The sequence below is a fragment of the Sinohyriopsis cumingii genome, chromosome 3 (assembly GCF_028554795.1).
Source record: "Sinohyriopsis cumingii isolate HCF-2022 chromosome 3, ASM2855479v2, whole genome shotgun sequence".
NCBI classification, from domain to species: Eukaryota; Metazoa; Mollusca; class Bivalvia; order Unionida; family Unionidae; genus Sinohyriopsis; species Sinohyriopsis cumingii.
This window is the reverse complement of record NC_142963.1, coordinates 145547016-145561338: the sequence shown is the minus strand read 5'-3', so window position 1 is coordinate 145561338 and position 14323 is coordinate 145547016. Positions and strand designations below refer to the sequence as shown.

At 33.1% G+C, this 14323-nt stretch overlaps 1 protein-coding gene across 6 annotated transcripts in view; it reads right to left on the bottom strand.

Moving 5' to 3' along the window:
- The window catches only part of LOC149804074 (leucine-rich repeat serine/threonine-protein kinase 2-like), a 327016-nt gene that overhangs the window by 143847 nt on the left and 168846 nt on the right, over positions 1–14323 (bottom strand). For all 6 annotated transcript variants that reach the window (XM_089953980.1, XM_089953981.1, XM_089953986.1 and 3 more), the window contains 5 exons: positions 14011–14162; positions 11480–11603; positions 6109–6220; positions 5565–5636; positions 4330–4440 (listed from right to left, as the gene is read on the bottom strand). In XM_089953980.1, the coding sequence (XP_089810106.1) occupies positions 4330–4440; positions 5565–5636; positions 6109–6220; positions 11480–11603; positions 14011–14162 (571 nt within the window). The remainder of the gene's footprint in view (positions 1–4329; positions 4441–5564; positions 5637–6108; positions 6221–11479; positions 11604–14010; positions 14163–14323) is intronic.

Sequence of the window (14323 nt, the reverse complement as noted above, 5' to 3'; positions counted from 1 at the left end):
CAAGTAATGGATGGTGGTTATTTGAACTCCATGTGATCTTGCTGCACAAATGACACTGGTTCAGTTGCAGGCTTTAATAATTTTCACAGACTGCATGATCAAAGTATTAAAGAGCTGAAGTTCAGTCCCTGCATAAATACCCATATACAACAGTGAAGACGAGGAAACCGAGTCGGGCAATATTGACGATACCAAGATGATGATTTAAAATGACAAGACAATGATGGATGATTTCAAAACCTTATCAGACATTGATTTTGAATACTTGGTCTTTGTACAGGATAACATTGGTTGTGGCATTTATAGGATACTGTGAATTCCCCAAAATTTGACTTAACTTTCATTGTTTGTTTTTATGACATGTGAAGTTAACACATTATGGGATATCATGAATTGGGTCATTCTGAATTTATTTTATAGTGGTATGTGATGTATATTTGAATTCATGGATATATCATATAAATGTATTTAAAATTTCAAAACTGTGGATTTATATGGATTTAATTTCAATGTATTTGTGACATCTTCCACTCAATAATATAACTGTATTTTGCACTGGTTTTGTACTTATGTTTCTTATCTATCCAGTTTGACTTGTTTATTTCTTCCAGGGCATGTCTGACTCACTTTCAACAAGTCACCAGATGGAACTGACATGTAGAATACACTCAACTTAGATGAGGGTTAAAAAGAAATTGACTATTAGAAGCCCTTAAAAAGGTAGGGGAGGGTCGACTAAGTATTTAGTCCAATAAGAATCGAGTACGTACAGATTATATTTTTCATCTGAAGGTAAGAAGAAAAAAAAGATTTAAACAGGTCATAGGAAAATGCTTCTATTGAAAATAATGTTTGAGCTGTCACTATGTGGATTTCTATGCTGGTAATTTTTTGGAAACTTACGCCTTTTGCAATCCAGTTTGATGTATCTGAATTCATGATGTCAGAACTTGGTAAGAATGAGATGTTACTTTCTCAACTTTCATGTCTTTAAATTTTCCCAATATTTTGACACCGCCATATTTTCCATGCTATCAAAAAGGTTGGACAGTAATTTCATCCCAGACTGGATAGGAAAATAATACTAAAATTTACAAAAACATGTATGGATGTACAGCAAAACAAGACATCATTAATATGCCTGATTTTGATGGATTGACTAATCCACACAGAGAGAGAGAGAGAGAGAGAGAAGTGGTCTGGGACAACACTAGTCAAGTGTTATTTTACTTAATTCATTTATTACTTTCTCAGATCTGGTTAACACGGTTCATTAAGACAATTATACATAGCTGCTGTGATGGGACTGATAGGCATATAGGCAGATACAAAGCTGCGTATGAAAATTTTAACAAGAAAAAATGCATGTCAAGCCAATTATTTTAATGATTTTTTAATGATTTATTTCAAAATGTTCTCTGGGAAGGCCCCCACTGGGAAGGCCCCACACTGGGAAGGCCCCCACTGGGAAGGCTTTCATCGTTCTTTATTTGCGTATGAGGAAAAATGTTTTAGCTACATGCCTAGGTCAATCATACAGCTAAATGGGGGGGGGGGGGGGTTTCAGGCACATGTGCATTTCTGCCCTTTGTTGAGAATTACCATCTTTTCATGGATTATAAAAACAGATAGTTATCACCATGTTAAACATACAGTTATCACCATGTACTATTACATAAACCAATTACTGAAATTATACTGACTTCTTGGTAGAATTACATACAGCATTCACCTGCTTCTAGATTATGTATACTGGTAGTTTATATTTAGGTACATTCAAACATCTCAGTAGCTGTATGTAGCTCATAACGATTGTTCTTATATACATCAATCACAGTTAGCTTTCATGTTAAGAGTGAGAAAAAGATGTTTTGATTCAGCTTTTAACAATAAATTTTCTATTATCATAGAAGTACAAATACATTAAAAAAAATAATAGTAAGAAGAAAAGCTGGGAGTGTCATTGCCTTGAAATTTCAATTGATATACTAGGAGTGTACGAGGAAATACTGGTAGACCCATGATGACTAAGCTGCACAAGATCAAATTAAAATCGATGCACACATGCTTACAATTTGACAATTTGATATAACACTTTTTAAACCAATCAAATTATAACTGGATTTCTAGCATTACAACTTGATTAAAAAAAAAACAACCATATCTGAATGAACTAATGCCGATATTTTCCAATGTAAGCTCACAGTTAAATAAAAGATAAAATGTACAAGCAAACATGAACAGCTGGAATATTTTTCCCATTGTAATCATTAAGTTTTCTTGTATTCTCAACCTAATTTGGTGAAATGTGTTATGAACGTTGGACTATCCACTAATAAACACATACGTCAATATTGCTCTTTGTTTAAATAGAAAAGGAATATATAATAAATATTTGTCTATGTTTACATACCTGGTTTCAATCCTGTTAGATCTTCATGATACCGTCTTCAGTGAGTAATTTGGAAGCAAAGTGCGCAAGCTGACAGCGAAGCCGACAGTGTGAATTTTTACCATGTAAATGGGGATGTGGTTTTCCCAGCTCATACACATCGAGTTTTGGGTCAAGTGAGACATATGTATTGTTGTGTGTAGCATGACATGCTCAGATACGTTTATTTCAAGGTTTTTATCACTCAGTAAGGTCATGGTAGTTGATTTTAGCCACTATTACAAAACAGGGAAGTCCCAGTTTCAAAATGTGTCCCCAGTCTGTTGGTGTGTATTCACACTGATTATCCCTGTTTCATTCCTTGTACAAATGCACTCACACTCACACTGTGGCTAATGTAAAAACTGGTATGCATGTTCCGACAAAATGAAAAAGTCAACATGCATCATATCTATATAACAAATATCATCCCCCCCAAGCAAATACAAAATAGACTATGTGAAAGCATCAATACACTTCTAAGTTTAAGACATAAATTATTTTTTAAAAATTTCCCTTACACTAAAAATAAGACCTGGTTTTGCTCAATGCCCCACCCCACCCCACCCTGCCCAAATTTCGGTTCATTAGTTTAATCATAACATTATTGTTTAATCAGGTTTTGTTAAGTCTGTGAAAAGAAAAAGATGTATGAACTACCAGTTTCTTTATCAGTCCTAGTACTTAAATTTTTGTATCATTTCTGTATCATAACAACAATCAAATGATGAAATAGTTTGTTCTATAATTTTTACTTTTACTTAAAGTCGTTAACTTATTGCTTATATTTCAACAAAAGGCTATCGCTGAGAAAAAGATGGCAGCAACAATAAGGTCTACTGAATGCTGTATCATCTGTTTGTCAAGAAAAAATATGACAGATAGTGCAAAGACTTGTGGGTAAATGACACCATATAATACTTACAGAACATGCTTGCTAAATGATCTATTATGTAACTTTGCAAGCTTTATGGCCATTATAATCACATAATCAATTCATGTATCAATTCATTTAAAAGAAAAAGAACCCCTTTCAAAAATGAATGTTCCTGTGATGCTGGTACCAGGACCATATTTTGGTTCACTACTATTGTGTATGGTGAAAATTTAAAATGGCGACCCTATGGTCCTAAACTAAGTCAGAGAAAAGAGTTAAAACCAAGTTTTGTAAAATTCAACAAATAATTTATTTCCCTAGAATACAAAATGAAAATTTTAAAAGAACTTACAGTAATGCAAATTAAATCCCAAATAGTCCAAAAAGTTGTATCACCAGTCCTAATGAATAAAGATGTCCTTGTTCAAATTCACTTTAATTCCCAGTTAAAATCTCTGTCCAAGAATATTACTGAGCACTTTGTAATTCCAGAGAATATTGATTTAAATAAATAAGTCCAGCCCAAATGAAATACTGAACACAACAAAATGGTTCTACTTCAAAATCTTAAAGCATGAATAAGTAATTTCTAGACAAACTAGTAAAACTGCACACTGCACAGACCCAGATCTGCTGTTAAATAATGTGCTAGCAAATATGGGTGTATGTAGTTTGATGGAAGTAATCAGTAGAAAAAATCAACACTGCTGGGACATTATGCAATGAAAGATCATGATTTATGCTGTCTGCAGTTGAACTCCAATTATTAGCGAGTATGTATAGTATAATAGAGCCGTATACTCTATACAATAAACTGACGTCATGAGTATGTATAGTATAATAGAGCCGTATACTCTATACAATAAACTGACGTCATGAGTATATATAGTATAATAGAGCCGTATACTCTATACAATAAACTGACGTCATGAGTATGTATAGTATAATAGAGCCGTATACTCTATACAATAAACTGACGTCAGGAGACTGAACTATGAGTCATACTACAAATGCTTCTCACCTCCCACAATTTAGAGCATTTCCCCAACTCATCAGGTAGTGTGGACAGCTGTTTGTTATGGCTGATGTCGAGAGAACTCAGGTATGTCAACTGACCTATTTCACGAGGCAACTGAAATAAATATAATGGATACAGGATGTCAACTCAAGGAACTATTTCATGCATGAAAACAATGCAACACTCCCAAATTTAAGATCAATTTCAGCTAACCATACTTCCATTCCAAAACCAAAGAGAGAACTCTTTTAGAAAAGTTTTCAATATTCTGAACCACTAATTTGGGACAAAATCCTAAGAGAAATTAGAGAAATTAACAAATTCATTAACATTTAATTTACAAATTTAATTAATAAAATTTAATTAACATTTAATTAACAAATTTAATTAACATTTAATGACCACCTGCTAAAATAACACAATTATTTAACAACTCAGTCAAAATTTTAAATATAGTTTGCCTGCCTACAGTGACCACCATCTAAATGTAACCAGCAGATGCTGTATTTCAGCTCCTATGAGCCTACTTGCACGAAGAATAGTGACCATTAATTATATGGGGTGAATGTCCACTTTATCACTAATTTCTTTCTTGCTTGCTTTTTCATTCATTATATCTTTATTCATTTTTCTATCTGCCTGATCATCCATCTATTTAATGTCATATCAATCAATTTGTCTATTAATACATGCAATCAGCTCAGGCCAGCCTGGGTCGGCTGCCTCTCTGTGACCATGGGAAAGACAATTAGCTGCCACGTCTTCATCATGGCGTAACTAATACTGTGTTAAAAATACCATATAAACCTACAAAAACAAAACAAAACTTTTTATATATCCATCTTTCTATCAAATCTGCTTAAATGGCTCTTACCTGTATGTAATGACCACCTGTCCATAAAGACATCTTTTGTGAGGACCCCTTAAATGTCTATATACACAGATTTTACTGTATTCCCAGAAGAACAAATTTAACAAATAAAGAATAAATTACACGTTTTCTGGGCAAAATATTCATAATATCTAAAAAAGAATAATTGAGATACAAAAATGTATTATTTCCCAGTTTACAAAATTGTCAAATAGATGCAATAATTCAGTGCAATACAAACTCTCTTCTAGATGCTGCGCAAGGAACAAAGTACAAGGGAGCAAGACTGATATGTCAAGGAATAGTGACTGTTTGAACTAGACTGAAAACCATCAAAATTAAACTAGGAAGAAAAACATTTTATCACCTCTGAAAGATTGTTCCTTGACAGATTCAATTTTTCTAGTTTGGGCCATGCTTTTGCACCTTCAAGGTTTAACTGTAAATAAAAAGAATCTGACACACTTATAACAAAAAGAAGATGCATCTATAACAAGAAATCGTTCATAAAAAGCAAATTTTGGAGAATCATTTCACCTACACATTCAAAATAGTTAAAAAATATTGAACACATTTTGATTCATTATTTAACATTTTTGCCTGTTATTTTGATAATTTAGAAAGTTAGATACTCAAGCATTATTTTAATTTCACAACATTCCCAAAAAAATAACAAAACAAATCAAACTGGCAAACAAAACTTTGCAGATATCAGACATTTCCAGTCACACTAAATTCTTCCAATTTAATAAAAATAGTTTTAATCTTTTTTAAAATCTTAACAATCCATGTCTGCTTCCAGAGATGAAAAGTTATCAAACACTTATTAAAATTATATTTATTATACTCCAATATTGTTTTTTGAAAAAACAAAATTTACTGTACTTTCCTAACTTTGCTTTCAACAGTACCTTGCTAATATTGTTTCTTGAGACAAGTAGCTCCCGCATGAGTGTGGATTTCCACATAGATACTGGTGGCAGACCCATCAAATTGTTTTCACTGAGATCCAAGGACATCAAACTGTAACCAAAAAGATAAAATTACAAAAATAGAGTTTTCAAAAGTAAGGCCAGACTAGGATCTGCTATCCTAAACTTTTCTGCAAACAAAGACCAGACTAGGCCCTACATTCTCAAAGTTTTCTAAAAACTAAGACCAGAATAGGCCCTGCATTCTAAACATTTTCTAAAAACATTAGCCAGACCAGGCACTACATTCTAAAAGTTATCTGAAACTAAGGCCAGTGCAGGTCCCACATTCTCAGAGTTTTCTGAAACTAAGGCCAGACCAGTCCCTGCATTCTGAAAGTTTTCTGATATTAAGGCCAAATGAGTTAAGACTTGCATTCTCAAAGTTGTCTAAACCTAAGGCCAGACCAGCTAGTCCCAGCATTTTCAACAGAACCAAAGCCAAATCAGCCAGTCCCTGCATTCTCAAAGTTGTCTGCTATTAAGGCCAAGTGAGCTAAGACCTGCATTCTCAAATTTGTCTGCTATTAAGGCCAAATCAGCCAGTCCCTGCATTCTCAAAGTTGTCTGATATTAAGGCCAAATGAGCTAAGACCTGCATTCTCAAAGTTGTCTAAAATCCAAGGCTAGACCAGCTACAGGGGTATACTCAATTTGTTTCTGAAAACTAAGGCCAAACCAGCAAACACAAAACTCAAGCTCAAGCTCAAAATTCTAAAATCAGCAACACTTTGAAAACATCCACAGTAAAACCTGATGTGGACACCTTCATATTAAGGACATTTCTATATTAACACATTAACCCCTAGCGACGAGTTAACATGGCAGAAGGTAGTAGCCTGCTGCTGAGCTCTGTAGCGTCATAGTTATGCATGATACACCAAAGTGGGTGGTATTATAGAAAGGTAGACAGATGTAGCTCTACAATGATACCAAATAATCTGGAATATCTAGTTGCACTACAAAACACAGATAAAAAAAAATAATTTTTTGGACCCGATTTTTTCTACCCAAAATTCACCCGTGGTTGGAATCCAATTTTGTGTCTGGGTTTTAGACTTTTTGGTCTCAGATATAAGGCAAACCAGTATGAACTGCAAACAGACAGATGACCCTTTGCAAAAAGTAGGATAAGATGGGCATTTGGAATAGAGAGTGGTCTCGATACAAAAATAATGGCTCCGTCTAGCAAAAAAATAAAAATAAAATAGAAATCCAACTTTTACCCTTTTTACCCTTCTGCTCATGCGCAAGCCAAATAGCCAACGAAAAATGATGCTTCTAATACAACTAGGCAGTATGTTATTGAAAGATCAACTGGGATTTTGTGTTTTCAGATCTATTCAGAAATAGCTTTCAAAATGTATTTCCTACTTGATTTTCAGGCGAAAATGACAAAAACCTCCAGGGGTTAATGTGTTAAGAACACCTGCTCACTTATTCCACTGCTGTATCGATGGCACAAGTCTATATATCCTAATTTGTTTAATTTTCCGAATAAGAAATTATTTTGGAAATTTATCATAAATAATATGAAAAAGTATCATTTTTTGGTATTGTACATGTATAAAAAACATTTCTGATTAGTGTACATGTATAAAAATATTTTGGGGTAGTGTATATGTACAAAACATTTCTGCTTAGTGTACATGTATAAAAATATTTTTGGGCAGTGTATATGAATAAAAACATTTTTGGGTAGTGTACATGTGTAAAAACATTTTGGGTAGTGTACAAGTATAAAAACATTTTTGGGTAGTGTACAAGTGTAAAAACATTTTTGGGCAGTGTATATGCATACAAACATTTTTGGGCAGTGTACAAGTATAAACACATTTCTGGATAGTGTACATGTATAAAAACATTTTTGGGTAGTGTACATGTGTAAAAACATTTTGGGTAGTGTACAAGTATAGAAACATTTTTGGGTAGTGTACAAGTGTAAAAACATTTTGGGTAGTGTACAAGTATAAAAACATTTTAGGGCAGTGTACAAGTGTAAAAACATTTTTGGGCAGTGTACATGCATACAAACATTTTTGCGCAGTGTACAAGTATAAACACATTTCTGGATAGTGTACATGTATAAAAACATTTTTGGGTAGTGTACATGCATACAAACATTTTGGGTACTGTACAAGTATAAAAACATTTTTGGGTAGTGTACAAGTGTAAAAACATTTTGGGCAGTGTACAAGTGTAAAAACATTTTTGGGTAGTGTACAAGTATAAAAACATTTTTGGGTAGTGTACAAGTGTAAAAACATTTTTGGGCAGTGTACAAGAATAAAAACATTTTTGGGTAGTGTACAAGTATAAACACATTTTTGGGCAGTGTACAAGAATAAAAACATTTTTGGGTAGTGTACAAGTATAAAAACATTTTTGGGTAGTGTACAAGTATAAAAACATTTTTGGGCAGTGTACATGCATACAAATATTTTGGGCAGTGTACAAGTGTAAAAACATTTTTGGGTAGTGTACAAGTATAAAAACATTTTTGGGTAGTGTACAAGTGTAAAAACATTTTGGGCAGTGTACAAGTGTAAAAACATTTTTGGGCAGTGTACAAGAATAAAAACATTTTTGGGTAGTGTACAAGTGTAAAAACATTTTGGGCAGTGTACAAGTGTAAAAACATTTTTGGGTAGTGTACAAGTATAAAAACATTTTTGGGTAGTGTACAAGAATAAAAACATTTTTGGGCAGTGTACAAGTATAAACACATTTCTGGATAGTGTACAAGTATAAAAACATTTTTGGGTAGTGTACAAGTGTAAAAACATTTTGGGTACTGTACAAGTATAAAAACATTTTTGGGCAGTGTACATGCGTACAAACATTTTGGGGTAGTGTATATGTACAAAACATTTCTGCTTAGTGTACATGTATAAAAATATTTTTGGGCAGTGTACAAGTATAAACACATTTCTGGATAGTGTACATGTATAACAATATTTGTGGGCAGTGTACATGTATAAAAATCAATTTCAGAATTTTTTGTGGGGGACAATTTGGTAATTTTTTTTGTTTTTACCCAGCAGGGAAAAAAGTGATAGGGTCAGCAATGAAAAATGGATGGTTGGCCAACTGGAAACATCTTTTTTTGGCACTATTTAGCAATTTTGTCCGTGACTTATGAACTGTAGTATTGGGCTGTACTTAGCCTATATAGACACAGTAATTAATCAGTATTAGTATTTCAAGCAAGATCATCTGAATCAAAGCCAGAATAAGAACCACTGACTTCTCAACAATGACATGTATCAGAACTAGGTTTACAGCCTTCAAAGATGAATTTGGTCTGCAGAGAGATGATTTCCAGCAGTGGATTGCTAGAACTGGATGATTTATATCCGCATCAGCAGACTGTAGCTGAAACATTAACAACTGGTCATGGCTTACCATGCATCCTAGCTGTTTCTATCTTCCATGCAAATTCTGTAACCCAACTAATTTTAAACATCACTTGCATCCTAGCTGTTTCTATCTTCCATGCAAATTCTGTAACCCAACTAATTTTAAACATCACTTGCATCCTAGCTGTTTCTATCTTCCAAGCAAATTCTGTAACCCAACTAATTTTAAACATCACTTGCATCCTAGCTGTTTCTATCTTCCATGCAAATTCTGTAACCCAACTAATTTTAAACATCACTTTCATTTGATAGTCTCATATTCCTTTTGAATAGTTGTTTTGTTGGTTGTGTTTGGTCTCTCACCTCTAGTTGCTTAGAGGCATCCAAATACCTCTGTATGTTCACTGTGGAAATCATAAGTATCCAGTGTCATCAAACATCATATAATTTAGATGCAAAAGAGATTTTACCTGGAGTTACAAGCATTGACTGAATGCTGACTACATGTGAGTTTTTTATCTTATCATCTCATCCAGATCTCTGGATATTTATTCATCGTTTGATTTCTATTATTTTTTGTAATGTCATAAAACATACAATTTGTAGATTTAATGTACTTGATATACATAAAAATCCAACTGGTCAGAAAGACTGGCTACTTAAATTTTGACCCTGTTTGCCTTGAAAATGGCTAGCATCGGACCAGTTGGCTGGTGACAATTTCATAAACTGCCCAAATGCAAGCTATCACCAATATCTGTTAACTGTTTATGGTGGAAAAGTTATTGTGTGGAAATAAAATAGGTAACAGAGATATATGGATGGGCAATATCATACCATAATGCCTTATGGTGGAGATATAAAAACATGTTCAAAAGAACATGCATGAAGAGAGAAATATGTATGTTTGTGACTGCATGTACATTTCGTTTTAAAACTGTACACTTAGTATTATCTTTTATTCCTTCAATAAGAACTGAGAAACTCTGTACTTTTGAGGAAATCCTCAAATATGTTTCTTTTTGGAAGAGTTAAGAATTTCTAATGTATTTTAATCTTTGATGTCCGTTGATTTTTTCAAGGAAAAATTCATAATTTGTAAGCAAACAGTAAAAAAGATATTCAAAAGGCTCAAACTGAGAATGAAAATTTGACAGGATTAGTGAATAGTTGTTTTCCTTGGTTGTCTTTGGTTTTTAGCCTCTGGATTAGTGAAACTGGGGCCTGGCCTAGTCTGGGTATCCAAAAAATATCTCTACATGATATAGTAATAATCCTATAAACTGGATGAGTGAAACTAGGGCCTGGCCTAGTCTGGGTATCCAAAAATTATCTCTACATGATATAGTAATAATCCTAAAAAATGGTTGAGTGAAACTGGGGCCTGGCCTAGTCTGGGTATCCAAAAAATATCTCTACAAGATATAGTAATAATCCTAAAAAATGGTTGAGTGAAACTGGGGCCTGGCCTAGTCTGGGTATCCAAAAAATATCTCTACATGATATAGTAATAATCCTATAAAATGGATGAGTGAAACTTGGGCCTGGCCTAGTACGAATATACAAAAAATAACTCTACATGATATAGCAATAATCCTATAAACTGGATTACATGCAATACTGACTCATTTGTCTTATATTCTTGTAAATATTACATATTTTTAAACCATTTTAATCATTCAATGTAAGCAAATAAACAGTCTGTATATTTTCTGTATCATTGTAATAATTCAATTTAAGAAAATAAAAGCTTGTTTTTTTTCTGTACTATTCAACTACAGAATGATGGCAAAGTTGAAAGGTTACATGTCAAAATTTCCTGCACTGATTTTGGTTTACACGGTTGGTTGCATGCAAATGGGTCTAAGATGACTATACTGTTGGAATTTTAAGCAATTAAAATTTCCTTGGTCTTTATTTTGAAGCTAAACCATCCATCTATATTAACTTACCTTGGCAGGTGGAGTATAAACTTGGGAATATAAAACGGTTCTTTTTCTATCAGACAATTCCTCCTCATATTTAACTTGCTGAGCTTGATCATGGTCAAAGCAAGGGCTTCACTGGGAAGGCTATCTACAGATTTAAAAGATGAAACACCAACAAAAAATAAATTTTTTGAAAAGGCTAAAACATATAACAAATCTTATTACAAATTTCTGGAAAAGATTATCTTTCCTTGATTGATATAACCTCATGAAAAAGATTATGTAGTTTGTAATAAATATAGTTTGTAATAAATCAACATATCACCTGCCTGTAACACAAATGAAGTACATGGCATCATGATATCATATTTCTGGCTTCATCTAAATAAAAAATCAGCATTTTTAAAATTCTTAGCTGCTTGCAACTTTCTTAAAACTAAAAAATATTACACATCAATACAAAAATGTCTAAACCTTTGTTAAGTGAAAATAAAGTTTTATGAATAATCAACCCATAAATCATACAAAAATCTCAGGACCAACTGAATTTTTTCTTCAAAGACTTGTTATAGTTTGATAGAGGGCTCACTTAAATTAACTTACCCACTTTTAAATTCAAATTCTTAAACCTTCTTAAATTAAAATGTGAAACAGCAACATTATATAAAACATAATGGTACTGTCAACTATAGTTACCATCATTACTAATTTTCCTGTTGTACTGTGTACTTTGTCAAAACATTGTATTGTATCTTCAAAGCCATGTTGGGGCGGGTGAGTTCTCCATTTTTCTTACAGAAAATACCCCAAAATAGGCCTCTAATGTGCTGAACATGAATAAAATTGTGATTGAAATTGGCGAAGCAAAACGTTGATATTTAAAAACGGCAGTTAGTGACTGGAAATTTTTATCAGCATCATGGAAATTCACTTTTAATATGAAGTGACATATTTTATTAAATTTTCTTTACAACAAAAAAGTTCTGAATACAAGGCAAATAATTATATACGATTTATAATGATCAATTAAAAGGTCAGTAATGTCTAATGGTGATGACACTTTAAAGAATAAATACCAATTAAATAAGTCTTGTCAAGTGAAATTCATGTTTCCATTTTATGTTTTAGTTTGATTTCAGTGTAATCATCATGAATGTCACATGCGCTCTTGCATTCAAACATGAAAAGTATCAAACGTTTGGCCCACAAGCATTTCCATGACAGCCTAATTAAGTTAGGACTAAGCTTTGATCTCTGATTTACTTTGTGTGTGTGTATGCTGCTTGTTGCAATTAACTAAAAGTAGACCTGCTTGCATAATCAAATTAATTACTTCTTTCTATTAAATCAAGTAAAGGAGGTAGAGTAAAAAAGTTAAAAAGCATGCAAATCCTACATAGCAGTTACTGTCATGTGTCAAGTCAACACATTTCAACTGACCAATCAAGCACTGTTTTAAATATTATTATGTGAACAACATAATTAAAGTATTTAAGATTAATTAGTGGTTTATCCTACTCATTCCCAAATGTAATCAAGAATATCACAGGAACCAAGTTAAATGTATATTCAGTACATGAAAAACCAGTTTCACAAATAGGGTTCATTATCAGGAAGCAAGAACTTAAAACTCCTAAAGTGGCACTCAAAGTAGAAATTTTAAATGATGTAATCAATGTTGTATTAATAAAACAAAATACTGAGTTTCAACATTGTTTCTTTTTGAGACTGGATATTTTGAAAATAAAGATAATTGATACAGAAGAGTGAACAACTTCATCAGAAGAAGCTCTTTATTGGCAATTATTCCTAATGCGATAATTCCATTTAACCCCTCCCTTATCTCTTCTCACATTCAATGTCCACCAATGTCCATCATTCCTCCCCACTTGTCTCTTCTCACATGCAGTGTCCACCTCTACCTCCCCACCTATCTCTTCTCACAATGTCCATCAATATCCAACCCTCCACCCCACTTATCTCTTCTTACAGTCAATGTCCATTAATGTCATCCATTTCATAATATTTCACCCTATAATTCATGCCCTCACTTATTTTGTGGTAAAATTAATTCCATTTGTTAAATTAAATAAATTAATAGGTTCCAAATATATACTCCTTTCAGCAGGGGTGGGTTATGAATTTTGTAGGTTCAAAATATATACTCCCTTTAGTGTGTGTGGGGGTATGGGGTATCCACAATGTATTGTCCTAAGTTTTCTTCAGCAGCTAGAGTTAAACTGTTGATATGCTTGACTTAAAGTTTAACAATTTATTTTCAAAGATAATGTACTGTCAATTTGTTTATTCTGAGGGCCTCATATTTCATGGTTTTGCAGCAAATAATATTTTTCTCAGTCCTTTAATTCTTAGACTGGGAATGGGATCCTACTTTATTTACAGTGCTGGTTGGTTCTTTTAATTCAGTTTGTAGCAATCATGAAAATCCCCCACAAAAATGGTAGCTAACATGAATCTTAAGTATCTAAAATTTTGTGCAAAAGTAACTAAAACTCGTGACTTGCTAAAATGTCATGGTATAGATGTAAACTGACCTAGGTGGTTGAATGAAGCATCAAGAAATTTGAGTTTTACACAAGCACGCAGGAAGTCTTCTGGTATGCAGGTCAGCGCATTATGGGATATGTTCCATGATTCCAGCTTCTTCAGGCCAAGGCTAGTTTTAGGCAATGACATTATGCCGTTACTGTCAATGGAAGGTAAATTTAAATTATAAGTACCTGTAATTTGTAGTACTCAATGCACGGATATCTGCTGAAGAAATTATTCAACAATATTTTGTGATCCCACCACCTTAGACTGTGTAAAGTATGAATATAAATACAGGAAATATTTCATTCTCTCCTT